The sequence below is a fragment of the Contarinia nasturtii genome, unplaced genomic scaffold, assembly GCF_009176525.2.
Source record: "Contarinia nasturtii isolate CC-2019 unplaced genomic scaffold, AAFC_CNas_1.1 Cnas_scaffold_695, whole genome shotgun sequence".
NCBI classification, from domain to species: Eukaryota; Metazoa; Arthropoda; class Insecta; order Diptera; family Cecidomyiidae; genus Contarinia; species Contarinia nasturtii.
Genome location: NW_022198046.1, coordinates 4006148 through 4031920, shown reverse-complemented (window position 1 = coordinate 4031920; position 25773 = coordinate 4006148). Strand labels below are relative to the sequence as shown.

The window sequence follows — 25773 nt, the reverse complement described above, 5'->3', positions numbered from 1 at the left end:
TCGGGAGTGCCTTAAAGCAATACGTCGTACAAGTTCTTTTACCAGCAATATTAAGTGTAATTTTGTTTCTTGCTGTTGCACTCCCGATGGGAATTTCACAATGCGAAATATCGATCTGAAGGAACGGTTCCTTGATTGTGCATAAGTTGAAAACAACGGATGACTTGAAAAACTCGTTGGCACCAAACATATAAGCTCTCTCAAATAAATAAAAATGATGTTAAACTTTATATAGCATCGTTTGTGTGTGCATTTTTTCCTTTTTATCCGATGTTAGCAACTGCCATTTCCATTTTCATTCGGACTTGTGTACACGTACATAGCGAAGAAAAATTGTTTAAGAACCAAAAAACGAGCCACTGTTTACAGCGTCAAACGATGAAAATTCGCCAATATCATGCGTAGAACATTAGACATATTTCATAATCTAGCCGCCCGTTTACATGAGGCCATCAAACCACATGCGTACGCAATGATGAACGAGTAAGCAAACGGTGAATAGGGTTTGGTGTGTGTGTATGACTGGTTTCTCTCTCTGCCTTCATTTCAATGATCCAACTAATGTCTCTCCGGTTTCGGCGAAATGAACCCACAATGAAAACCCATAAAGTATTCACATTTATAGCAGTAACATAAAATTGATTATATTTATTTTTTGAAATGTCGTCGTGAGAGAATGGCGAAGAGTGAAAGAGAAAAACAGCCACATGTTCCATTTTTATCTCTATTTACGTGCGAATCGCACAAAACAAATAGCACAAACCAAATAAGTAAATTAAATTAATAAAATATCATTGAACGAAGGTTTTTTCCTTTCTGATGAACAATCGCTTCAATGTCGACGATGATAAACATGCAACGCTGTCGTCGTCGCCATCTTCTTTGTTTTGTTTGTTAAATATTTAAAAACAAACCATACTCAACAATGCGCCAGCATTTTTATTTAATTTAAAATTGAATTCAAAATTTACCTGTAAAGGATTTTATATGCAAATGATTTCTTTTCTTTTTCTTCGTTATCTAAATTGAAATTTTAACCTTCACCAAAAAAAAAACACTATGCAGCAGGCCGATGAACTGTATGTTCAATGTATCTGATTTTGCTATCGATTTGGGTTACACGTCTTGGGCAATTTTATTTTTATTCGATTGAATTTCTCTTTTTTACTTTTCCGCGCACATAGTGTAAGGTGAAAAGTATTGTAATCGGTCAAAATTTTGAAAACTTCAGAAACATGTTTTCTGGACGTTTCTGAGGTACGTTGTACGTCGTACGCAAAATTTGTTAGCAAGATTGCGCTCATCGTATAAACTTTATTCAAAATCTGACTTAACAGGATGATTGGGGGTCGCGAGGAATAGAAATCATTAGATTTTGAGCGACTTTGGTTAATGGAAAAAAATGTCATGCCTGGAGTGATACCTATGAAAAAGAGAATCCGAGATTAGTTTTGAGATACAATCAATTATTGATACAGTTTCCTTGAAAAAACCGCAAAAAAATTGAATTTTTGTATGGGATCCATGCCTGTATGCTACCTTAATGACGTGAAACTTTGCACAGACTATTTTTTAAATAATTAAATAATAATTTCACAAAAAAAATAACATTCTGAAAGTTTGAAGAGATTCAATTAAAATTAGGGGTACCTCCCATACAAAATTTTCAATTTTGGCTCAGAAACGAATATTTTGTATGGGAGATACTCTTAATTTTGGTTGAAATTTCTCCAAACCCTGCGAATGGTATTTTTTTGTGAAAAAAATAACTTGTACAAAGTTTAACGGCATTAAGGTAGCATATAGACAATGCCAAGGTTTGAACATATTTTTTGGTCTCGAACTTTACGCCGGTTGAAAGGCTTGAAAAATCGAACAAATATTATTTTGAACTTGCTTAATAAAATACGCAACCACCACCATGCGGAAAAGTTCGTCTTACTCTCGTAAGACTCTTTATTTTATCCCTGGATTTCAATCGACCCGAATTGCATTTTGCCACAATTCACAGTGGGCACATCGTTTACACAACATAGACTCATTTGACAATACCATATCAAGTGGACCTTTTCATATGGCAAATAAAATACAATATTTGTTTGGAAAAATTGATAGAATAGAAGCCGCCAAAGAAGAGAAAACTCAATGGTTATGACATTGTCTTGCAAAAAAAGTTGACGAAAAAATGGAAATAAAAGAAAAACTGTGGGAAGTTTATGTTTTGTGCGTTTGAATGAAATATTCATTTAACGTCAATGAGTCAATGTTTGAATAAAGAAAAATCAAGATAAACATACAAGCAAAACCAAGGGAGAGATAGCAAGACTCTTGTTGCAAGACCGACTGAGAAATGGATACATAGGGAATGGCATTTTAGGGAGAGGGAAGAAAGGGAAAAGAAACAAACCATGTATGAATCGATTCCCAAACCTCCACAAAAAAGTATGAGAATATTTATTTAAATCGCTTCCCTAATGGATAATATTACTTTCATAGAGCCGCTTATTGTTCCAATTCGGAACTATACGAATTTGATATATCACGTCAAAAATCCAAAAGCATTCAGGATGCTTTGTGCTATAGTGATTTATGGTAAGTCATAAAACTCATGGCGAAAACAAAAGCGTGAATGCCTACAATACACCAGTACCGCCACTTGTTGCATCCAAATCATTTCTTAGAAATGTGTTTTATTTTTACAGAAATTCCATTTTAAAACGAGATCTTTTACGATGACAGAAGTGATTGAATATAAATAGATGTTATCCAGGATTTTTTTCGCTTTAAAAATTCTTATACATGTGTATGTATTTATTTTGTTCCTGTATAACGGTAATTTGGGGGCGAATCCAATGGAAATGGATTAGTGTTGAATCTTTAAAAAAAATTCTCTCCGTGATTGCATGGAAACCAGCAGATGGATTGAAGCAGATGCCACCACTGGCTAGACTTAAGTCCACTTGTTCGTGTCGCTGCAAAAATATGAAAAAAAAAGAACCACAGTCGTTAAATAATAACATGTTGAATGCGAAAACAAATTATACATAGCCTACAGCTATTTTTTATTTCAGGAAAAACAAGGCAATATTCTTCATGTTTCGATTTAAGTCCAAAGTAATATTCCTCAAGTATGAAAGTATATATTTATTCGAATGTACCGAGTATCGTTTGTGACCGTAGAAAATTCTTGCAAAGAAATTAAACGAGGAAAAAAGATAAAAAAACGTTAGACTCGAGCTTACGTAAAACCTTCGTTGTCGTCGTCACAATAATAAGGCCTAAAAAATTGGATCAGATGCAATAAGACGAATGCAAAAAATACCATCCAAGCAAATTGAAATTGACAAAATAAGAACACAAGAAAAAACCAATTGCTATTGAAATCGAAATAAATAAAAAAAAAACCATCGAGTGTCAATTCCATCCCTTTCGCAATAATTGCCATACTAAAATTAATCCCAAAACATTATGCACTGACTGCTTATGACAGCTCTGTTGATTCACTGCTGGTTTGCTTGTTTTTCTTTCTTTTTCGCTTTCTTCAGCTCGAGATAAACGTAAGCATTGATTACTGTCCAAAATGACATGAAAATTAGCCCACCATCAAAATGTCAATTCCAATTGGACGCTCATTTTACAAATTGCAAGGATTGAAGTTACATTCCGCAACAAATTATATCAACTTATCTCAGCAGCTAAAACGATGTATAACAAGTAATTTGTAATTGAAATCTCACTAAAACTGAAAGGGGGGTGCAAACACAATCATTCGATCGATTGCGTGGAAAATTGCAAAACAGCAGGCGATTTCTTGTTGGAGTCAGTGGATTTAAATTACATAAGAAACAATAGCATTTTAATAAGGCCACCGTTATTCGGTGTATTTTTATTGACAGGAAATTGCCATTTCCATTATTAGAATACGGCAATTTTACCTCATCCAGCCCATCATCGTTGGCAGGCATAACCATTCTATTCAATTAGAAATTTCAACCAAACGTGGTAAATAAATACAAACAATTTATTTCTAATAATTTCTGAATATCAATATTTTATTTTATATAGATATTGTAAAACATGAATGTATAAATTGTATAAGTGAGAAAAAAGAAAATAAAAGTAAAAAAAAAACGATTTTTTCAAGGATTAAGAATAAAATGGCTTACATGCAAATTGATGAAATAAAATGACGAAAAATATTTCTTTTCTTCGAAATTTAGTTCCAATAAAATATGTTTAATTATTTTAATTTTACTATTTTCAATAAAGAAAGCATTTAATGTATGTGTGTGTAAATGTGCGTCCAATTTTTAGCATTTTTTTTGTATTTGTATCAAAACAAGGAGTCTTTTACATAAAAAAAATAGCCAGCATTTTGATTTTGATGGTAAACAAAAGAAAAAATTAATCCACAGAGTTTGCATGTTCTAAAATCATTTGCGATCATTGAAAGAATGTGATGGTATTTATCTTTGTGCTGTCGCTGTTTTCACATCAGATATATAAGCCATTCGTACGCGTCTCCTCTCACCGTGTGTAAGAAATAAAAATCATTCTTAATGCTAGTAATAAATCAAAAAACATGTTGTTAATATTATATTCTTAAAGATAAACTTCGCAAATGAAGACCAAACGATTATTTAATTATTGCTGAATAAATCTTGTCTCTCTATTGTTACTTTTTTGTTATTGATTTTTTTTTCTTGATGTAATTGCTACAGATAATTAATTCTTAAATCATTACTTTCTCCAAATATACGTGTTCACCGTCTCGTGCATGTGTACGAAAAAAAAAATAGAATTTAAATTGTGCACAGATGAGTCGATGCATATATTGGGATGCCACCAACTTAAGCTACCGATACTACTAACAATGCAATTTTCATTTGTATATTTGTCGTGTGATTAGTCAAGTAATCCTTTTGCCTTGAAGAGATCACGAAGAAGGCTTTTGATGTACTTAACTTCACGGCTAACATCTTTGTACTGCGATTTCATTCTGTCGTTTTGTTTGATCAATTCACGTTCTTCGTCCAGCAAGATTTCAATTTCGGCCTTCTTCTTGAGGCGATAACGATTGGCAGCGGTCTTATTTTGCTCTTTTTTACGTGATTGACGATCTTCAACTGATCGACGATTTATTCGTGGCTTACGCTTTTGTTTGGTTTGTTTGTTCTTTAATGCCATTGCGATGACCGAACTGGTTTGCATTGTCCAATCCGAATCATCGGTGGCGCTTGATGATGTTTCGCTGCGCGGTGAAAAGCATGAAGATGAACCGCACAACGAACTGTCATCGTCGATGGAACTTTCAACCAAATCTTCGGCACGTGAACGCACCAAAGCTTCGACCTGTGCCATTTCATCGTCGCAATTTCCAATATCTTCACACAAATTCGATTGCTGCACAAGAGTTATTGCTTGCTCCAAAATTGATGGGAATTGCTGTGCTGTTATTGACGGCGACGAGTAGTTGACAGTAGTTGGCCTTACGTCTGTTGGTTTGCATTGTTGTTGGTATGGTTGGTTATATTGCAACTGATAGTTTGTAATAGGTTGCGGATAGAATTGATTCTGTAAAATTGAAAGAAATTAATTTGAAATTTGGTCATGAATTTGTTGCTTTCCAACGAAGAGGGTCAGAGAATTAAATTAAAACTAAACGATTGCATTTTTCAGTATATTCACCTTTGAATCGTTGAGATAGGCTTGCAACGGAGTTTGAGGCGGTGTTTGAGGAGGTGTTTCCGGTGGTGTCAAATGAATTAATTCAACCGCATCGTAGACTTGATTGAATTCGTTCAGTAGCTGGGCCGTGTTACCTTTCACAGGACAAATACGAGCATCCTGTACTGGTGCGTATTCATCCAACGGCACATTGATGGGCTGCTCCAGCCATTGATCTGATTTAATGCAAAAATAAAAACAAACATTAATTAATAAAGAATTCATATTGTAATAAAAATTGCGATATTGAAAGAGAAATTGCATTTTTTTGACGAACATCTATTCCAAACTTTTATCTGCAGAGTCTGTTTTCAAATGAATTATAATTGTTTTTTCATAAAAACAATTGTTTTTCATTACAAATTCCTGAAATAAGTAATTCTTGAAAAATGTACTGATAATTCAATTACGTAAAATGAGTAAATATGAAAATGAGTGTTTTAACCTATAACACTCAAATAAAAAATCGATTATTAACCAATAAAAAACATCTCAATTTAACCTTTTTTTTTTAAAGTCTATATCATTTTTAATGCTTGGAAATGATATGGAGTTCAGACAAGTTTTGAGTTTAATCGGCTGAATTGGATTTTAAATATGGGGCATTTGGGATGAAAGTGCATTGTATTTGTAAATGCTGTCTGTAAAATGCAAAAAGATATTTTCTAGCTAGATCTTTCGAGACGATGACGTTACTGAATTCCCGCAGTTGAAGAAATTGAATTTCGGAAAGTTGCACTGATAACGCTATCTCTAGGTCAAATTCCTTGAACTTTGTCTTGTGACTCGTACGTATGGCAAAAAAGCAGACAATTTAAGAGGACATTTCGTGTCATTTCATATATTTGGTTTTTTTTTAACTGATTTTCTACTCTTATCTACGTCCAGCTGTTCTAATTTACTTTGTTTATTCATATATTTTTTTTGCTAAATCTAGAAAATCAAATTAGTGTTAACCATACACATGGCTAGATGTCACTAATATCAATTAGTAGTGAATAGATTTAGTGTTCATCAATTTAAATGAATTTTTGTCATTCATTATGAGAGAAAAATTTGAAGTGAATAAAATACAGAAGAAAATGATGTAAGTCAGACATAAAAATTAAGTACAGACAATCAATCATTTTCAATTTATGATTTATTTTTCATCATTGAAAGTATCAATTGGACAAATATTAAAGCATTTAACGCATCTATATCGATCAGCTCAATTGTCTCAATTTTTTTGTAATGAGAATTGATTGTTACGCATTTTTATATTCATAGTGTCGACTATGTCGGTAAAATTTCGAATGTCTGCCGCCTTTTGGCGATATATTTTCTCATTTAAATCAAATATAGAGATTTGTTTCAAGGCGATATTGTTATTTAGAACGACTAAACTATGCATATTTTGGTGGAATTTTATTCAAAAATGAAAAAGAACTATATAGTATAACTTGGCTTGTAAAAAAGTTTCTCATGCGGAGTCATTGTCAAGCATGTAAATTATGGTTTAAAGCAGCAGCAACAACAACAACAGTTACAGTAAAATATCAATAAGAAACCTTGGAGGGGAAAAACTTGTCTTGTGAATGAGAAAAAAATGCATATGATGCGTAAATTATCAGCGATTTTTATTGAAGCGATCAAACCAATCATGAGACAAGAGTAAATGGAAAATCGTAATGGAATTTGATCTCATGCAATTAAAAGTCATTGATTTATTTACATGTTGACATCATTTTGTCACACAGAGGGAAATATCAAATGGCAAGTCGAATGAACCCGCGGTACAAATATTGTCGCACAATTCGAAGTCAATTCAATTGAATTTGATGAATAAATTGTGATTCCATGGAATGTTTTGAATGCAAATTTCATAACCATTACTCTGAGAAAACTCAGATGTTAAAATTCAAAGTAATAAGAGAAAAATGCCATTTTAACATGGAGAGGTTTTTAAACATGGTAAAATCTTATTTTACCCGCAACACATTTCTTTGTGGGTAAAACCGCATTTTAACATGTGAAAAAATCTCTCCATGTTAAAATGACGACAAAATGCCATTTTAACATGGAGAGATTTTTGAACATGGTAAAATCTCATTTTACCCGCAACACATTTCTTTGTGGGTAAAACCGCATTTTAACATGTGACAAAATTTCTCCATGTTAAAATGGCATTTTGTCGTCATTTTAACATGGAGAGATTTTTTTACATGTTAAAATGCCGTTTTACCCGCAAAGAAGTGTGTTGCGGGTAAAATGAGATTTTACCATGTTCAAAAATCTCTCCATGTTAAAATGGCATTTTTCTCTTATTACTTTGAATTTTAACATCTGAGTTTTCTCAGAGTATGAACCACTTGATTCGAGATCGGATTCAGAAACTTGTAACATTTCCAAAATATATAACAACAACAAAAAAGTCAACAAATCTGGTTTTTATCATATTTTAAATTCCAAGAATATAAAAGTGGTAAAATTGGTCATATTTTAATTCAATTCCGCTACTAACCATAATGAAATAACATGTACGAGCTCATTTGGGATGAGAATTCGAATTGTCTCGATGTTTTTTTGAATAATGAATTTTAATAGGCCTTGCGGTTATCTGTGCGCTCCTGTTCACTCACTATCTCGTTGAGATCGTATTTGTGACTTGGTTTATGACTTCTTCCTTACAATTAAGTATATTATGTAAATAAAATGTGTCCACGCGGTGCGACGAATATAAGATATATAGTTGGCGTCTGATGTGTGTACTTTTGTCGATATCGATTTGTCTTAGCAGCTTCGTCGAAATATTTGCCGTAATAGTTCGTGGTAAATTTCGGCAATAAGTTCGCTGGTCGAATGTTTCGTCGATTTTCTCTGCGTTTATATGTAAAAAACAGGTTTTGCACAGCAAACAACAATCACAGACTAATTTTCTCTTTAGGATAATTTATAGTTGTTTTTCGAATTTTTTGGGCGCTTTTTTCTGCTTTCTTATTTTTTTTGTGTCCGATCCAATAATTGGTCGGTGTTTTTTTTTGTGTCGAGAGTTGATACGGTGTTTACGAAAAATTTGTGATTACACAAGCAGTTGATCGATAAATTGCTTGTCACTGCGTCTACGTGTATTTCAATCGAACAGTTGTCGTCGTTGTCTTTGTTTATTCAGGAAATTGAATGGTTTTAATTTAGTGCTTTTTAAAGCAGATTTCTGATTTCACTGATACGATGCTAGTTCAGGGTACTGTAGTTTTTTTTTTTTGATTAGCTATCAAGGATTTTATTTTCCGTTATGGTCGGAACTATTTATTGTTTTTTTTTTTTTTCGTTTAGAAATTTTCCTGATGAGTTTTTTTCTTTCTTGGGGTGAACCGGCAATTGTTTATTTATTGAGAGTGTGCATGTGTTCAATCATTCAAAGCGACAACTGTAGACGTGCTAATTGAGACCTCTTTTTACAAGCTTTTCTGAGGCAATCACAATTTCGCGGTTCCACCTGTATCGATATCCAATTGTGACGATCATGCTCACGGTTGAGCGATTTGAAACTAAAATCTTTAGAAAATAATCATATAAAAATGAACGCTGGTCGTTGACACCGTTGATATAAATTCTACTATCTTTTCACTGCCAAATATTCCAACGAAAATGTTTGCCACTCAATTGAAATTATATCTCGAATTACTTCACGATGTTTCTCTGCCAAATATTGATATGAATTTAAAAAAAAACTGTTTCGGTCCAATCAATACGCTTAGCAAAATCACACTGTGGCCATAAAACGAAGCAATCACACGCTGTGAAGCCCGTTTGGAAATTGAAAATCCAAAAATAAATGAATCGCGCACAAAATTGAAAACAAAACAAAACAAAACAAAACAAAACTTGCTGATAATCGAAATGTAAAAGTTGCTCGACGATTTAACTTGTCGAGGCGACACACTCGCGCTTACACGATCAAGTATATACAATTTTTTAATTGAGCTGATGTGGAGAAAAACTCGCTTCGAAGAACGAACGCAAAATTAACCTCATTGGTTTGATAGTCTCTGACATACTAAACGGCTGTGAGTGTCGATCGTTGAGTCGAAGTTAAAATCAACGACAAAAGTCGAGTTTTTAAGTGTGCATGTATACGAACAGAGTGTATTTGATACGAATACACATACATTGCCCTTATGAATAAACATCGAAGAATAAATTAAAAAGCGAAATCAACGTGTCGATGGATTTTTTTTTTTACGTAAATAACTGATATACGTTTGAGAAGATTAACAATTTTCAACCGATTCGTTGAAGATGAAACGCAATTTTCGTGTGAACGGGTTGTTTTTTGCACAGATACTGTCAAAAAAAACATGCGAAAAAAAGTACAGTCAAATGTTGGCTAATGAGAGCACGTTCCAATTTACTATTAACAATTTTAAAAATGACAGTTTTGATATTGCAAAAAAAGTGCTACGTCTAATGAGACCATTGATTTAAAATTAAAAATGAAAAATACAGCATTTTTATTATGATTGCTTGCTTGATTAGAATGAACTGATTCGAATTGAAACTCCGAGAATTACAACATGATCAATTGAAACTTGTTGTATGATCAGTGCAACGCCTCGTCATTTCATTTAAATAAAATTCTTATCAATTAATATTCACACTGTCTTGTTTGCTGTTTGCATAAGTAAAACTCTTTACGCGCATATTCGAATATGCTTCCAATCAAAGCGGAAAATAAATAAATTGCCTTAGATACCGTCAAAGGAGATCCGTTTTGGTTTTTTTTTTCGTTGTTTAAAAGACAATGCTCTTGATGTGGTGTATCTCATTCAAATTGAATATCTTATCACATTGAAGCGGTTTCATGCACAAAAACCAGTCCATCGCATGCAAGGCGTATTGTATTGAAATGAAAACATATATTGAACGCATCGATTTCTTTGTTTGAAAAACCACTTTAAAAATAGATTTTCTTGCCAACTTCAAAATTGTGATACTGTTGGCTACGCCACTGCCATTATTAAATACATATGTATAATGTGTCTCTTGTATATGGTTTTTAAATGACAATGGGCGATAACGCTATCAGAGCATTGTTTTCTTAGTATAAAAGTCCATACAATGGGTCTTTTGATTTTTCGGAATCTTTTCATATTTGAAAACGGAATAACCTAATTTTGGTATCTAAATGCAAAATCGTACCGTCTCAATGCATTTATGTCGACAAAAAGGAATCGACAAAGCAGGAGAAAATGACAATGTGAATAGAAAATCAAGAGACGACTAAAAATACAGCAAATGAAAATAAGGCACAAAACGTCGATAACGCAAATGACAATTGACAAGCATTTTCAACTGATGTCTTTTTAACTTTCAATTGTACGAACTCTTAAAAATCATCGACCTCGTCGAAAAAGAAAAAGAAATAAAAATGAAATGAAAAACAAATTTGTGAATTTACTCAAACACTTTTACAATTAATCATGTCACCATGATAAAGAGTGTTTTATTAAAAACAAAACAAATGATAAAGTTCTTTGTTTTGCCCAAGTGGATCTCTTGAGAAGTCCCAAAAAAAATATCAGCGCCTACATTGAAGTCAAATTCACAAATTATTGAAGGTAAACCGAAACAGGTTCCTACCAAAAGCGGCTACACCATCAAAGAAGGAAACTGTACGTGTAAGAAAACAACAACAATGAAATTGGAACGCATGTGTTGAAAGTAAGAGCACCAAAAAAACATTTAAAATTGGAAAAATACAACGAATTTTTTGTCACGTTAAACATGGCTGCTACCAAATGAGAGCGAATGGAATTCGTGTGTTTTGTTTTGACTCATTTTTCAGAGATCTTATTGGAGATATATATTATAATAATAATAATATTATTATTTTTTTCATCGCTTGAGTGACTTAGGTGATCACGCACCGGACGAATGATAATCGACACAGATTCACACAGACTCGGTGAGGGGTATTATTCATTTTGCTTTTTTTATAAAAGATTCTTTTTTTTATAAATTAGTTTTGAGTGCTGCTGTTATCAGTGCAACGTTTCAACTTGAAACTTATTTATGCATAAAAATGAAAAAATAGTATTGAATTTTCTCAAAATTTGGTCAAAATTTCTATTTTCAACTATGCCCAAACTGATATTTATTGATCAAATAAAACAAGAACATATAATATGCTCTAGTGATGGGGGTACTGATAGTAAAAGAAACGAGAATATGTCTTGATAGGTACCGAGATTATGAGATGCACTTTTTTGACAACATTTTTTTATGTTCACAATTGAATGTACAATTTATTTTTCGATAATTGCGTACAAGGCAACCAGCTGCAACTGCAACTTTATTACAATTTGCTGTAAATTTGAAACGTATAATAGGCCTAGTTTGTTTTCATGTTATTTCTGACTCGGTTGATTTAAAATAATAAATACAAAATTTGCATTCCCATTTGGAAGTGTTTAAAAATCTGTTGTGATCATCATATATTTATCAAGTCAAATGCCAATACCAGACTTATATCACGTATCATTTGGGTTTATTCCATAACGATCATGGAGACTTTCTCTGTGGAGAATGAAAAATAAACGATGAACAAATCCATAAAAATGCTAATCGATCGATTTTTTTATGAAATCCACTTGTTAGGCAATTTCTACAGATGTTCATTATAGATAGTTGACCATATTATCACTGTATGATATAGACTCTTTTAGATTGTCTGTAACTAACATCCAAATGAATTAATCCAAGGTCTTTATTTCGCGCATTGCACTTAATTTAAACAAGCACGTTTAGTAGAGCCAACTATCAAATACAATCGCAGCGCATATCTAAACAGCAAATAGATGCGATTTTTTAAGATTATTATTTATATTTATCTGTTTAAATTACATTGTAAATCTAATATAAATGCGTAGTCAAACCACTTGTAATTACTCAATTTCTCAGTAGTTGATCAGTAGCTATGCTCAATTCAATGTGTTGACACATGGAATTGTTAATTGATTGTGATAAATCATCGACGAAGGCACTGATTAGCCTTTTATCGATTGGAGTAAATGATACTTCAAATAAAAAACTCAAAAATATATGACACAGGAAAGAAAATGAACGTGTTATTATTGTTGAATCTGGGAGATCACTTGCAAGGCGACTGGCGGAAATTTCCCGTTTTGATTAACATAAAATTATTAGAAAATATATTCAAATCGAACACATGCCATATTCAAAGCGAAACGTAGGTTGGATCATCGATCAGATATTTTACAATCTTTCCATTTCATTCGATTTCATTCCATTTTGTTATTGTTCAAGTTTATACATATTTCGAACGATATCATTCAAAAATATTCAATTTCAAAGAAGCAAGAGTGTGAGAATTATAAATTTTCTAAAAACTGAACGTTATTATTATTATTTAAAAGAAAGCGATAGATTCAAGACTCGAGAGTATTCAGTTGTGGAATATTACGCAAATGGTTGTGTATCTCAGTATCTGTCTCATAAATAATCATTTACTTTATGAATTGTGCTATTATGACAAAAAATGTACGAGTTGTTTGCATTCAAATTGAACTTGTTTCAGGATAAAATTAGTCAATCGATCGATTTAATCGAAAATAAAAAAATTTCTCTAACGTTTAAAGAGTTTGAATTTGTGGCGCAAATGTTTAATTACGCGTCACAAAATTGGATAAACAAACATTTAAATACACGCAATGAAATACATTAATAATTCCAGAGCTTCAACGCTGCATTTATTGAGTTCATCGTAATCAAATAACAATTAGAAGCGCACCAATTTTGTGTTGTTGATTTTTTTCTCTAAACACCATAAAATGAATTTTAATGATTCCATTTACTATCCTGGTTTAACTACATTCACATCGAAAAATATTAATTGAAATTCCATTTTAAATTATTCACTAAACAAGAGTAAATACAATAAATTGAAACAAAAGTCTATTCGGTTTGAAAATTCGTATGAAATTGATTTCTCACAAGCAACAGTAGCGCCATCCATCGGTCGAAATATTCAACTAACTAAGTGGGGACGCTTTCAATTTTTTTTTCAATTTGTATTCAATAAATATATTCGTGTTTCGTCAAAAAATGTGTTTTCCTCAATTTTTTTTTTTGCAAATAATGTGTACACTCACCATTTGATTGTTCGTCCTCGACCATTGTATTCAAAAGTTCGGATTGAATGTCCAATAGATGCTCAAACTCTTCAGGAGAGAACTGGAAGGTTTGGTTTGACTTAATTAAATCATCGGCTACAACTTCAATCTCTGTTTAAATAGGAAAATTAATTAAGATCATTTTCAATGTTGGATTTGCGATAATGGTGAAAGAGTGAGATTACCGTTTGCGAAGCTATCTTCAAAAATAAGTATTTGTTCCGTATCAGCATCGGAGAAGTGAGATAGGCTCGGCGATTGATTGCCGTCCCAAATAAGCTCCTGCGGTAGTTCCAGAGTGTCCATTACGATTTTTTTTGTTTTGGACCTTGTCGAATAATAATATATCTGATATTGATATAATTGATGGTGTTAATTTCCTTTGATGTGTTTTGGATAAAGGTGTGGTGGACACAGCACGCTCCATTGTTGTTGGCGCCATAATGGCTCTACAATTTCAACATGAAAAAAAAGAACAAATATATTCGCAATTAGATTTACATTTTTTGGGGATTTTATTTGAAAATCGTTCATTGTTGCTTTATCATTGGTTTGATTTTTAATTCCAAGTGATATAAAGAGTTGACTTTGATTCTAAGCAAGTACATTATCAAACAAGTCATCGTACTATCAAATAAAAAAATAAAAGTGAGCACGCATCACGTTCTAATCAACCCATATTTTTCATGTCTGTGTCAAAGCCGTTAAGTGAGCATTTGCGCGTGTGTTATGTCCAAAACGCAAAAAAATATACATAAGCAATCCAAACCTTTGGCACAATATTAGCGCCGCTAACAGTTTGTATACAAAATAAATACATTTTACTTTATTTTGATTGTATATACATTTGGTATTACATTTCAGAATGCATGAACTCCGATGAACTTGTGAAGTGATGTTTTAGCTCGTGGAAATGTACCAAATTTTAATAAATTGTAACCTAGACATTGACTAGACAAAAAATACGGTGGCAAGCGTAAACAGATGATAACGTTTTTTTTTTTGCGCAAAAAAATCTAGTATGAAATTGAAATCGTAACCTAAGCGAGAGATTTTATCAATATGGCAATGCGCTTAAACGTAAATGGTCGCATGACACACTTTCACTCAATTCTCTAATGATGAATGAGAGCACTCAAGCTTAATCGATCGAGCGTTGATTTGACTCTGTTTTAAACATTTAATGCTATTTATTAAAATCAGTGAATAGATTGGTCTACAGCTATAGCAGTGCTATTTTCACAGCTCCTATTCATAGGTGCTATTTATGAACAACGTATACGGACAGCGATTTTATGATACAATTCCGAACGAAATGTTCAAAATTTAAATAGAACAATTGATTTTAGTATTTTACATTTTTTTTTGCATAAACAAATCAATAGGTCTATTGTCCGGAATTGTATCATAAAATCGCTGTCCGTATGCGTTGTTCACAAATAGCACGTATGAATAGGAGCTGTGAAAATAGCACTGCTATAGCTGTAGCCCAATCTATTCACTGATTAAAATACGGTAAAAACATAGACGATTTTTCATTCTTTGGAAAGCAATCAAAACAATATTTTGTCATATAAGACGGACCCGTTTCAACTTTTATTTCTGTTTTGATATTTTGCGTGACGCAAACCAGTTTTCAATATGTATTTTGCAACACAAATTGTGTTTGCTGTTACAGTCAAATCGCACCTGTGATCGTACAGCAAATTTGCTGTTCAAATAAAGTCAAAATTAATTACATTCCTTCACACAAAAAATACCAAAATGATATTGACGTATTTTCAGGTATGAAAAAAAATTAGTTTACGTGAAACATTTACGTGAAATAAAACAGAGAACAAAAAAAAATCTGTACCTGTTTTGGATTTGTAGAAAAAATATTTCACAATTTGAATATGAATAAAAAAAATTGCTAAATGTCATACATTATGCTTTATTTGTGCAAGTTGCTGACATGGCAAAAGTATTCCAAAATGCACAAAAAAAACGCTTGGCTCACAGATAACGAGCTAAAATGGGGAACGAATAAATTTGAGAAACGAAAAAGTCGCAACTGATTTCTTAAAAATAATACGAACGGCTGTGTATTTAGTTTATATTTAGCTGCCCGCTATGCAATCGTCTACATATACAATCTCATTCCGAAAGTCACGAGAATTTAAAAAATGAGTGGCTTTTGGTGTAATTTTAGTCTTCAAAATACACAAATGTATGAACGCGTGTTCGTCATATGAACCGATGTCTTTTCAATATATGCAATGCATACATCTATATCTATCTCTTTCATGCCAATATAGATTCCTTGGCGTCGTTTCAATTGTAATCGGTTTTATCACTAAATAATGTAAATGACTAATGGATTTATGTTCTAATCACATTGTTTATCTTCATTCAATGAATTTCCTAGAATTCGGAAGGTATTTTGGTAAAAAATTCATAAAACTTCATTTATTTGTTAATTTTTACAAATATTACATCAGCCAAAAAGTTTTGATGAGTGATGGCGCATACGTATATACCAGTGACTTATGTTTTGACCATATTCACATACATGCTTTTTTTCCACTATTTAATCATATTGTGAAATTCATCCGTTCCATTAATAATGACCCACGACGACACTTTTAGATTTTTTCAATTGATTACACGTCAAATTTTCACTCGAATTTTTTTACATATGGTTCATAGCATACGGCCAATGGAATGTGAATGCGCATTTTCTGAACTTAAGAAAAATCAAAGTTTTTTTTTTTGATAAATTAACTTTTTATTACTTACAATTTTAAAATCATTATTTTGTAAAAGGACCCCTAAGGGCGCGAAATGCACGAAGCACACACTAGTAATCCATCTTTAATTTGAAAAATATACCGAGAAATAACTTTAATACGCTTGCTTTAGTCGACTTCATTTGGAATAGTGAGAATGCTTATACGATTCTTCGTTCGTACAACCACTTCGATTACACACTTTCACATTATTTCGAACGTATACAATTTACGTAAATACGAAACGTATGGACTGAGGGCTGTACAACTTTTGAAATATAAAGCATTCAAATCGATTCAAATGAGAAAAAATTATATAAAGAAATTTAACACGTGAAATATTTTGAATAATAAAAAAGAATACATAGAAATTATCTAGAAATAAAATCCATTTTTTTGAATTAAACTATTTTTCAAACACGTTTTTTGTTACACTCCATTTCCATGTACATTTGAATTGGTTCGGTTGCCAAAGTGTATTCAAAATGCACAGAAAATATAGATCGATGCTTTCAAAAATGTTTGAATCGACTAATTTTGTATTTAAAATAAATAAAAAGAAAATATTTCTTCAGAATAATAAAATAATTAAAATGCTGAATATTTAAGAAACGAAAATGTTTCGATTTCGAAATGTGTTTGACATTTCGATTCATCTGTCATCGTCTGCCGATTGTCAGCTAAAAATTAACAATATGGCGCCATTTCCTATCAGGGTTCTTTTCTACATACAACGTGCTATACGTCGGACCTATGTGAGTTGATTGTTGTGTAAATTTTTATAAAAAATTCGATGTGAATGGTTTTTTATTGAATTTTTGGATAATTTACAGAATGACTGCCGTGGATAAAAAGAAGGTTGAGTCAAAAACTCTTCCAGCAGTTCCAGAATCGCGTCTTAAGATCGCTAAAAAAGCAGCTCGTGCACGAGCTGTCTTGGCTAAACGGCGTGTCACCAAAGTTCTTACAGTTCAAAAACGCCTTCGCGAAAATTTCTTGCGTGCCGAGAAATATGCCAAACAATATGCTGTAGCTGATCGTCGCGAAATTGAAAAGAAACGCGAAGCAAAACGTGCTGGAAATTACTACATTCCCGGAGAAGCTCGTTTGGCATTTGTTGTCCGTATTCGTGGGTAAGTTGTTTTTTTTTTATTCCGAAAAATTCATGTGCAGAAAAAGTTGATCAAAAACATATATTAAATGGAATTGAGTGAAATATGTGAATTGGATTAATGTGATTGATTTGATGAAAAAAAAATGTGAAAGTTGTTAAAGTGAGGTTATGTTTTGGTATCAACACGCAACACACAACAAGACACACATGCACATTTCATACTTGTACAGAGTTGACCAATATTTGATAAATGTTAATTTGAATGTTTTTTCTTTTTCAGTATCAACAAAGTAGCACCAAAAGTGCGTAAAGTTTTGCAATTGTTCCGTTTGCGTCAAATCAACAATGGTGTATTCATCAAGTTGAACAAAGCCACCATCAACATGTTGCGTATTGCCGAACCATACATTACATGGGGATACCCGAACTTGAAATCAGTTCGTGAATTGGTCTACAAACGTGGTTATGTCAAGGTATTTACACTTTTTTCATTCGATTTATTTATCAACATTTAATGCGAATCATTGTAAAGCACGTTTTGATTCACCTGTTTTTTTTTGTGCTCGGCACATTTTCCACATACATTCGAACTAACGGTATTGTTGTTATCACTCTATTTTCACAGCACAAGGGACAACGTGTGGCAATCACTGACAACTTCACCATCGAACGTAAATTGAAGCGCCGGGCTGACATCCAATGTGTCGAAGATTTAGTGCACGAAATTTTCACCGTCGGACCAAACTTCAAATATGCATCAAACTTCTTGTGGCCGTTCAAATTGAACACACCAACCGGTGGATGGCGCAAAAAGAACAACCATTTCGTTGAAGGTGGTGACTTCGGTAACCGTGAAAACCAAATCAATGTTCTACTCAGACGTATGGTTTAAATCATATTACAATACCAACATCCAAATAAATTCAATCAATGAATTTACATTAAAAAAAATCGAAAAAAATAAATAATTACAATTTATTGATTATAAAAAAAACAGTGTGGTTTCAATTTATTTGGGTTTTCTTTTTATACGATTACACTGTCATTTGTGATGCATTGTTTTTATAATGTCTGGTTTGTAGTGATTAAACTGGCCTTGGCATTAAACTCGGTCAAAACTGTTTGGAGTTTATGCTAATTGAAGCTATTTGAACATGTGTACTTACTACTTCAGAGTTCATTCAATCGAATCTATCGTTGAATTTGTTGTTATGATTTAATTTTCTGAACAACACATGTATGTGTTAAACAAAGTATCCCTTCATGTCTATACCAGGCATTGATTTTTTTTACATGAACTAGTTGGCTTCGAGGTTTGATATTTAAATTTCGGGTGATGTATATTCGACACTCCGATCTTGTGTTCATTGCTTTCAAGTCGTTTTGTTTGTTTGTGCTCGGCTGCTCATAAATTGCTATTTTAAACGACCCTCATAAATCAAGATTCAATTTTGAAAAGCAACGTACTGTGTTACTAATTCAACGTTAATAGCTCATTCGTTGTAATTTAGTATTGATTAGTGTAATTGGAAAGTTTTTTTTTTATTTTAAAAATGTCAATCACACAAATGGGAACGAAGCGCGATTTCGAGCAAGAGGCCGAATTCCAAATCGAACTACTTCAGCAAAAGGCACGTGAGGATTTTCTTCTCAGTTTTTCACAGAGTGAAGATACGTTGACTGAAATTGTTGAAGAATTCATTGTTCCAACGGTCAAGGCTCCACAACGTGAAGAAACCGAAGCAAAATCGTACATTTCGTCAGCGTCAAAATCGATTTTGGAAAAATGGATGTACGAGCATCGATTATATTGTTATCCAACTAAAGCAGAGAAGCAAGCACTAGCCAGGGAAACGGGCCTCACCGTACAAAAAATTTCAAATTGGTTCATCAACTCTAGGTAATATGATAGTTTTGAAGAAAATTCGATCACAGTTATGTGTTACTACAATGATTAGAATACTTGTGCTTACCTATAATAATTCAATCTAAACACTTTTATTGGTATGAGTTTTATGAATAAAATCAATGATTTCATCTAGGCGGCGGATGTTACCAAAAATGCTGCAAACTGAAGGAAGAAATCCAATCAATTTTACCATTTCACGAAAGAAGAAGAAGACTGAAGCCATACTGACTGGCAGTTTTGAAGGGGCGAGCTCATCGGCCAGTTACCTGAGCAATTGTGCCATTGTTGAAGAATCCAAAATCATCGATCAAACCAGCATTTTGTATGGCAACGCAATAGACATTCAAAATGAACAAAGCAACATTTCTTACGATCGAGCCCTTCAAGAATTCATTGTGCCATATACTGAAACTGATGACGAAAATTCCATACCATCCGAATTAACGTCAACCGACCAACACAAAGTCGATGAAGTCATTCGAGGCATTTTGTACGATCAAACAACTCAATCCAAGTGCCTGTTTATTCTTATCAATTCACCAATGAAATGAAAATGTCTCTTGATTACGTTTCTATTTTCAATTCAGTTTTCTAAAAATCTTATTTAAAGAACCATGATTTATTTTTGTTTAGAATATTATTCCGTAGAAATTGTTTTATAACGTATTTGTTTCATTGTATTTATGAACTATTTTTCAATCAAATTTTATATAAAAAAATTCTCACATTATCTACAAAACTAATGTGTTGAATCGAATAATGTTTTGCAATTATCTTTTAATTATTTTTTTTTTAAATAAATGTCAACAACTTTTTTCTCTTTTTTTTAATTACAAAAATATGTCAACAATTTTATTATTTTTTTATTACAGATTTTAATTTTTGGTTTCTATTTTTCGACTAACCAATTTTTCAATTATTTACAGCACAGTGGATAATTTTTGAATCAAGGATGAAACTGACGAAAGAGGAAAAAATACACAACCCAATCCATTGGCCATTCTTCATATGTTCCTAACGAAACAGTGAAAGTCATTGTTGACACCAAAGAACATCGTCTGGTAACATTGCAGAATTTTTTCCATAAAAAACTGTTTTATATCGAATTTGCTATTTTTATTGTGTATTGATCAACTATTTTCATCTGTACATTTATTTAGAACTTCACATTAAAAAGGTTGACCGCATTGACATTTACGGTTTTAGCAGAAAAAATGATTTTAAAATGTAAATAAACGATTCTCATTGAAAGGGCAGATTTTGTTCTACGATTTATAGGTTGCCGGTTTTTCAAACAAAAGTAAATATTCAAAATAATATGAGTGAGACAAAGAGAAAAACAATGGCAATTGAATGTAATAAACTTTTGGAATGAAACATCAAAGCATATATTTCACAGCGCCGAAACAACGTTACATTCAAAAAGAAAATTCATTGTCCCATATATTGCAATTTATTTTTGCATATTTCAATCCAATTTATGCCTACGATTATTTTACGTTTAAGAGTACTCTATAATATCTGCTTTTATGAATCCAACATATTGATTATATAGTTTTAAATAGAATAAAATAAATTCAAATAATCATCGAAAAAAAATATACCACATGTAACGATAAAAGCTGTAGAACGTGACAAAAACTCAGTAAATTGCGAATTAATTGCCATAAATCATATTCGAGTCGTTTGTAATTCCAATGAGTGCACAGCCATTCCATGACTGTTCGATTGTAGTTTATCAACACACAAAATCAGTATATCGTGCTTTTAAATTGAAGTATAGGATAGGGTAGGGTATTTTTATCTGAAATTCTGAAATTCAAATTTTTTTGCATTGATTTTCAATTCAACGATCAATAAGGCATTGATGTGAATGATATTGAACTTGAACCGATCATACATACGCTTTCTCATTACATCGATTTAATATTACATGAATTTACGTTAATCGGTTCAGCCAGTTTCTGTGTAATTGATCCATGCAAAGGGATCCAATTTGTTCAATATGATCATAAAATTCCAAAGAAATGCTAATATTTGAACAATTCATATTTGTGGTTTTTCTTTGTTTTGTTATAATCGTCATCTTTATACAAATAGTGACAAATTTAAAAAAAACAATACGGCATAAGGATGAAAGTAATAAAACATTTACTGTCGAAAAATTCTTCCGAATTCTAGAAAGAAAAATATTTACACTATCAGCAAAAAAGATGTTATTCTTTAAAAAAAGACGTTATTCAATTTGTGTCAGTTTGCCAATTGATAGTCAGAATAAGTCATAGCCTCAGTTACTATTTACATAATTGTTTTGTTTATCTTCTTATATTGTGCGTTTCGCAAATGGATGAAACACTTTGGATCGCACCGATTATTTTTTTATCGCCGTTAATGAGGCGCAACGAAATGTTGAAATTTTTGTGACGTCTGAATCATTCAATTATTTACTCTCTACTAATTTCGAGAATATTCATATTTTTTCTTATCCAAATATAATTCTTTCCGAATAAGCATTCAAAGCAGTCATGAAATATGGATGTTAAAATGATTGCCCAAGGTGTGCTGTGATAAGGCCGGTTTGTTAATGGTAAAATTCCACAACCAAACTGCGTTTTACAGACATTTCGACAACTAAACAAACTTATGCGGTTTAATGAAAACAGCAAGTGTATATGCGCGCGTACAGTTTGCATTTTGTTGGTATAAACACACAAGTTTTATGAACTGATTCAGCAGATCGTTGAAATGTACATCGTTCTTTCTGGAAGTAAACGTGTGTCAACAACAACGAATTCAGTATTATTTCAACGCGTTCGCCCAACAGCAAATGCAAATGACTCATTCACTTGTTCACCGTATACAATAGATGAACGTTACAATACAATTACTAAAAGTAGTGAACAATAATCGACTATAAAAGCACGAACGGCGAGCGCTAACGAATCAGTATATAAATTGCTTCTTAGCGAAAAACTTCTCAAACGCTATTAGTTCTGCTTGCTAAAACAAGATTGCATTGACGTGAAATAAAAAACGCGTAATTTTTTTTCAGAGAGAATTTTGTTCCATTTTCAAACTACGTTAAAATGAATCGTGTTATTTTCGTTTCTGTCGCGGTGTTTCTTTTAGTTGCACCAACATTCACTTTGCCAGTCAATGAAAAATCGGTTGAAGGATCACCCGAAGTGCCCGCCAAACATCCAGAAGAAAATGAAGTAAATGGTGATGTAAATCGTGATGTTGAAACAATCGAAAACCATGAAATAAAATCGGACGAAAATACTGATGACACTACTTCATCGGTGACTGGCCAAAGCACAGGAATTATAACTCGGATCGGAATTCATGGTGATTGTAAGTTTATTAATATAATACAAATTCGATTAAAGTGGATTGCAAATTTTAATTCAACAAAATCTGTAATAGTGAATAGTTTCTATCGTGTATACACGTTTCGTGGACTTTGAAATTATTTAAGCGTTGCGTTGCTGAGATATCTGTTAGAATCAAGAATGTTAATGTGGTTTGTTTTTGTTTTACTTACAGTCAACTGCAGAAACATCGTGTGCCCTTCTGGAACTCAAACATGCAAATATGAATCGAAAATATTAAGAGATGGCAAAAATGCGGAAGTCAATTACAAATGCACATCTAGCAACGGTAATTTCATTCATTATTTTTTAATCATTTTTTGTTTTTTTTTTACATTTTCAATGAAAAGATAAGTTTGACTAAACATGAATTTTTTTTAATTCTCTATTTAGGAACTGTTCTTTTGGATCAAACAAAGACAGAGCCAGCTGGGGAAACTACACGTTTTGATGGATTTGATATTTCTGGTTTTTTCAAAGAAATGCAAGAATTCATGAAAAATATGTTCAGCAATCCATTTTTTGGCAGCGACGAAATTGAACAACAGTAAATGAAACAATATTTTTATGAAATCATGAAATCAGGGCTTTAATTATAGAATGCTTGTAAATAATAAACAGTTAGTGCAAATTAAAAAAGAAGAAAAACAATAAAAAAGTCAATTTATATAAAAAAATTATTATCTAATGAAATTTGTGTGTGTGTATTATAAAATTGGTGTCTAGGGATAGACACAGACGCGAAAACTAGGAAAAACTATAACTTGTACTAAAAAAAACTAAGAAACATTCTCAATACCCGTGTCTCTCTCCTAAATTGGTATGCTATTTATTGGATGAAAACTTAATGTCAATTTTTTTTTTGAAAGAACAATTGAAATTTGACTGAACATTTTTCAGTGATTAATTAGTTGAAATGAATTTTGTTTGACGCATAATACTTATTTGTTGGTTTGAATTTATATTTAATAAATAGTTCTATTCTATTTTATTTCAATTGTAACAGAGTTTAATGAAAAAAATCATTAAATTTTTGTTTCTTGAAAAATTCGATTTGAATTTTTCTGATCAGCGTTAAAATAAAATTAAAAAATGTTCTAAAAGAACATTTCATGAATTGAGAACCATTTACTGTTTTGATTATTTAAATCGTAAACATGCTTATCAGTGACACCAATGAAATCTTTATATATTGATAAACTAACGTATGTACGATTCTTGGCCAAGTTTAAAATCAAGTTGTAAATATGCTGGTCAAAAGATATGGTTTCTGAACGTAAAAATATTGAAGTTAATTGCTTTCCTTGTTCAAGTATTTCAAGTATTTCCGACAAACTGTCCACAGTCACAATGGACATATTTCTTAACTTTGGTATTTTAGTAAGTATATTGATTGCTGTATTCTTTGAAATATGTTTCACCGTTCGCAATCCAATTAATGCCGGTAATTTCGATAACTTTTCATCATAGAACGAAAAGGTTAATCTCTCAACTCGAGAGTCGTGTTCAATGAGTGATTTGATTAGTATGGTATGTACATTATGTGATAATTGACCAAAATCCAAATCTTTCAAATTTTTCAATTTGCCCACACAAATGAAGTTATCCGCTTGTTTATTGTTGACGCAGCATCGTAGATATTCCAGATTTGGTGTGCGTTCATTTATTCTATACAAAATCGATGAAGTTATCGCATTTGAAATGGATTGTGTTCGGTTCGATGCATAAATGGAAAAGCGTTTTAGTTGTGGATTCTTCCGTTGAAATTCAATCAATAGTTCGTCGTTCATATGATAAGATTTACGATCTCTATAACTAAAAATTGTAATATCTTCCAACTTTGGAAATGTTTGTCTTAACCATTTCGAACCGACATTTTGAACAGACAATACCAAATATTTCAATTTTGGAAGTGGCCCAAAGTTTCTTAACATCATATTTTTTAAGGAAAGTTTTTCCAAAGCGCGAAACTGCGAATATTTTTTGAAGTCCACGCAAAGATTTGTACTATGATGTCCTTCGATGTTGAGTTCGAGTAAAGTTTTACTGCAATATTCCACAATCATGTCCATATAAATCGTATCAAATGCTTTATCACCCGTATTGAATCCATAGATCCATCGAATTTTTTTAATCAAATGACCGAATAGCTTTAAAAACTCTGGTATACGTTGAAGCGGCAAATCGTTACAGAATGAACTAATATCGAGGGTCTGGAAAATTGAGTGTCTGATGCATGATTTCGCATTTTCTTGAAAATTTTTGCAGACCTTTGATGCGTTTAGTAAGTTTTCCATCCCATTTACACGATATAGAATAGTTTGAATGCATTCGTTGGGGAGTTCAAGTATATTTGCATTCGATGATGCTTTCGAACTTGTAACTTCGTTATTGCTTTTATCCATTGTGGTTTTTAACACGAGTTTTGGAAATAGTTAGATCTAAATATGAAAGTAACGGAATTTTATATTAAAAACAACAACGAATTTTCAAAAAAAGAAAACACAAAATTCAAACACAAAATCCAAACACTAAAATTTAAAAGAAAAACAAACGGTCCTCCGATAATGTACTGTTTGCGAACACAACTTGTTGCCAATTATTTTTGCAGGTATGCAAATTGCAATATAACTACTCATACATGTGTGCACTAAGCACCATGCATCTACACAGGTGTGTATGTATATATTTCGTCCGAAGTCCAAGCATC

At 32.2% G+C, this 25773-nt stretch overlaps 4 protein-coding genes across 5 annotated transcripts; 3 read left to right on the top strand and 1 right to left on the bottom strand.

The window, feature by feature from the left end:
* Window positions 1–4306: 4306 nt before the first annotated feature.
* LOC116340469 (activating transcription factor of chaperone) lies at window positions 4307–16837 on the bottom strand. 2 transcript variants are annotated; one of them, XM_031766979.1, is made up of 5 exons: window positions 16680–16837; window positions 14087–14350; window positions 13881–14012; window positions 5689–5903; window positions 4307–5574 (listed from the first exon to the last, which is right to left on the bottom strand). In XM_031766979.1, exons 2-5 carry the CDS (start codon window positions 14205–14207, stop codon window positions 4906–4908), a joined length of 1137 nt encoding a protein of 378 aa, XP_031622839.1. In that variant the 5' UTR covers window positions 14208–14350; window positions 16680–16837; the 3' UTR covers window positions 4307–4905. The 2 variants fall into 2 exon arrangements, with proteins under 2 accessions (XP_031622839.1, XP_031622840.1); XM_031766980.1 differs by lacking the exons at window positions 13881–14012; window positions 14087–14350; window positions 16680–16837 and adding an exon at window positions 8231–9758.
* Window positions 16838–17312: 475 nt separating this feature from the next.
* On the top strand, window positions 17313–18725 carry LOC116340635 (60S ribosomal protein L7). Its single transcript, XM_031767228.1, has 4 exons — window positions 17313–17424; window positions 17503–17802; window positions 18064–18256; window positions 18409–18725. Exons 2-4 carry the CDS (start codon window positions 17504–17506, stop codon window positions 18673–18675), a joined length of 759 nt encoding a protein of 252 aa, XP_031623088.1. The 5' UTR covers window positions 17313–17424; window position 17503; the 3' UTR covers window positions 18676–18725.
* Window positions 18726–19300: 575 nt separating this feature from the next.
* Window positions 19301–20267, top strand: LOC116341353 (homeobox protein TGIF2LX-like). Its single transcript, XM_031768355.1, has 2 exons — window positions 19301–19683; window positions 19826–20267. Exons 1-2 carry the CDS (start codon window positions 19337–19339, stop codon window positions 20241–20243), a joined length of 765 nt encoding a protein of 254 aa, XP_031624215.1. The 5' UTR covers window positions 19301–19336; the 3' UTR covers window positions 20244–20267.
* Window positions 20268–22636: 2369 nt separating this feature from the next.
* LOC116340950 lies at window positions 22637–23751 on the top strand. Its single transcript, XM_031767723.1, has 3 exons — window positions 22637–23046; window positions 23239–23352; window positions 23457–23751. Exons 1-3 carry the CDS (start codon window positions 22779–22781, stop codon window positions 23612–23614), a joined length of 540 nt encoding a protein of 179 aa, XP_031623583.1. The 5' UTR covers window positions 22637–22778; the 3' UTR covers window positions 23615–23751.
* Window positions 23752–25773: the final 2022 nt, after the last annotated feature.

Bases quoted from the DNA above. Each gene is read 5' to 3' on its own strand.
- LOC116340635 (XM_031767228.1), top strand. From the start codon at position 17,504: ATGACTGCCGTGGATAAAAAGAAGGTTGAGTCAAAAACTCTTCCAGCA. The intron at 17,803-18,063 runs GTAAGTTGTTTT...TTTCTTTTTCAG, and splicing joins TTTGTTGTCCGTATTCGTGG to TATCAACAAAGTAGCACCAA. The intron at 18,257-18,408 runs GTATTTACACTT...CTATTTTCACAG, and splicing joins ACAAACGTGGTTATGTCAAG to CACAAGGGACAACGTGTGGC.
- LOC116340950 (XM_031767723.1), top strand. From the start codon at position 22,779: ATGAATCGTGTTATTTTCGTTTCTGTCGCGGTGTTTCTTTTAGTTGCA. The intron at 23,047-23,238 runs GTAAGTTTATTA...TTTTACTTACAG, and splicing joins GATCGGAATTCATGGTGATT to TCAACTGCAGAAACATCGTG. The intron at 23,353-23,456 runs GTAATTTCATTC...TTCTCTATTTAG, and splicing joins CAAATGCACATCTAGCAACG to GAACTGTTCTTTTGGATCAA.
- LOC116341353 (XM_031768355.1), top strand. From the start codon at position 19,337: ATGTCAATCACACAAATGGGAACGAAGCGCGATTTCGAGCAAGAGGCC. The intron at 19,684-19,825 runs GTAATATGATAG...GATTTCATCTAG, and splicing joins AATTGGTTCATCAACTCTAG to GCGGCGGATGTTACCAAAAA.
- LOC116340469 (XM_031766979.1), bottom strand. From the start codon at position 14,207: ATGGACACTCTGGAACTACCGCAGGAGCTTATTTGGGACGGCAATCAA. The intron at 5,904-13,880 runs GTGAGTGTACAC...GCATTAAATCAG, and splicing joins CGAGGACGAACAATCAAATG to ATCAATGGCTGGAGCAGCCC. The intron at 5,575-5,688 runs GTGAATATACTG...TCAATTTTACAG, and splicing joins CCTATCTCAACGATTCAAAG to AATCAATTCTATCCGCAACC.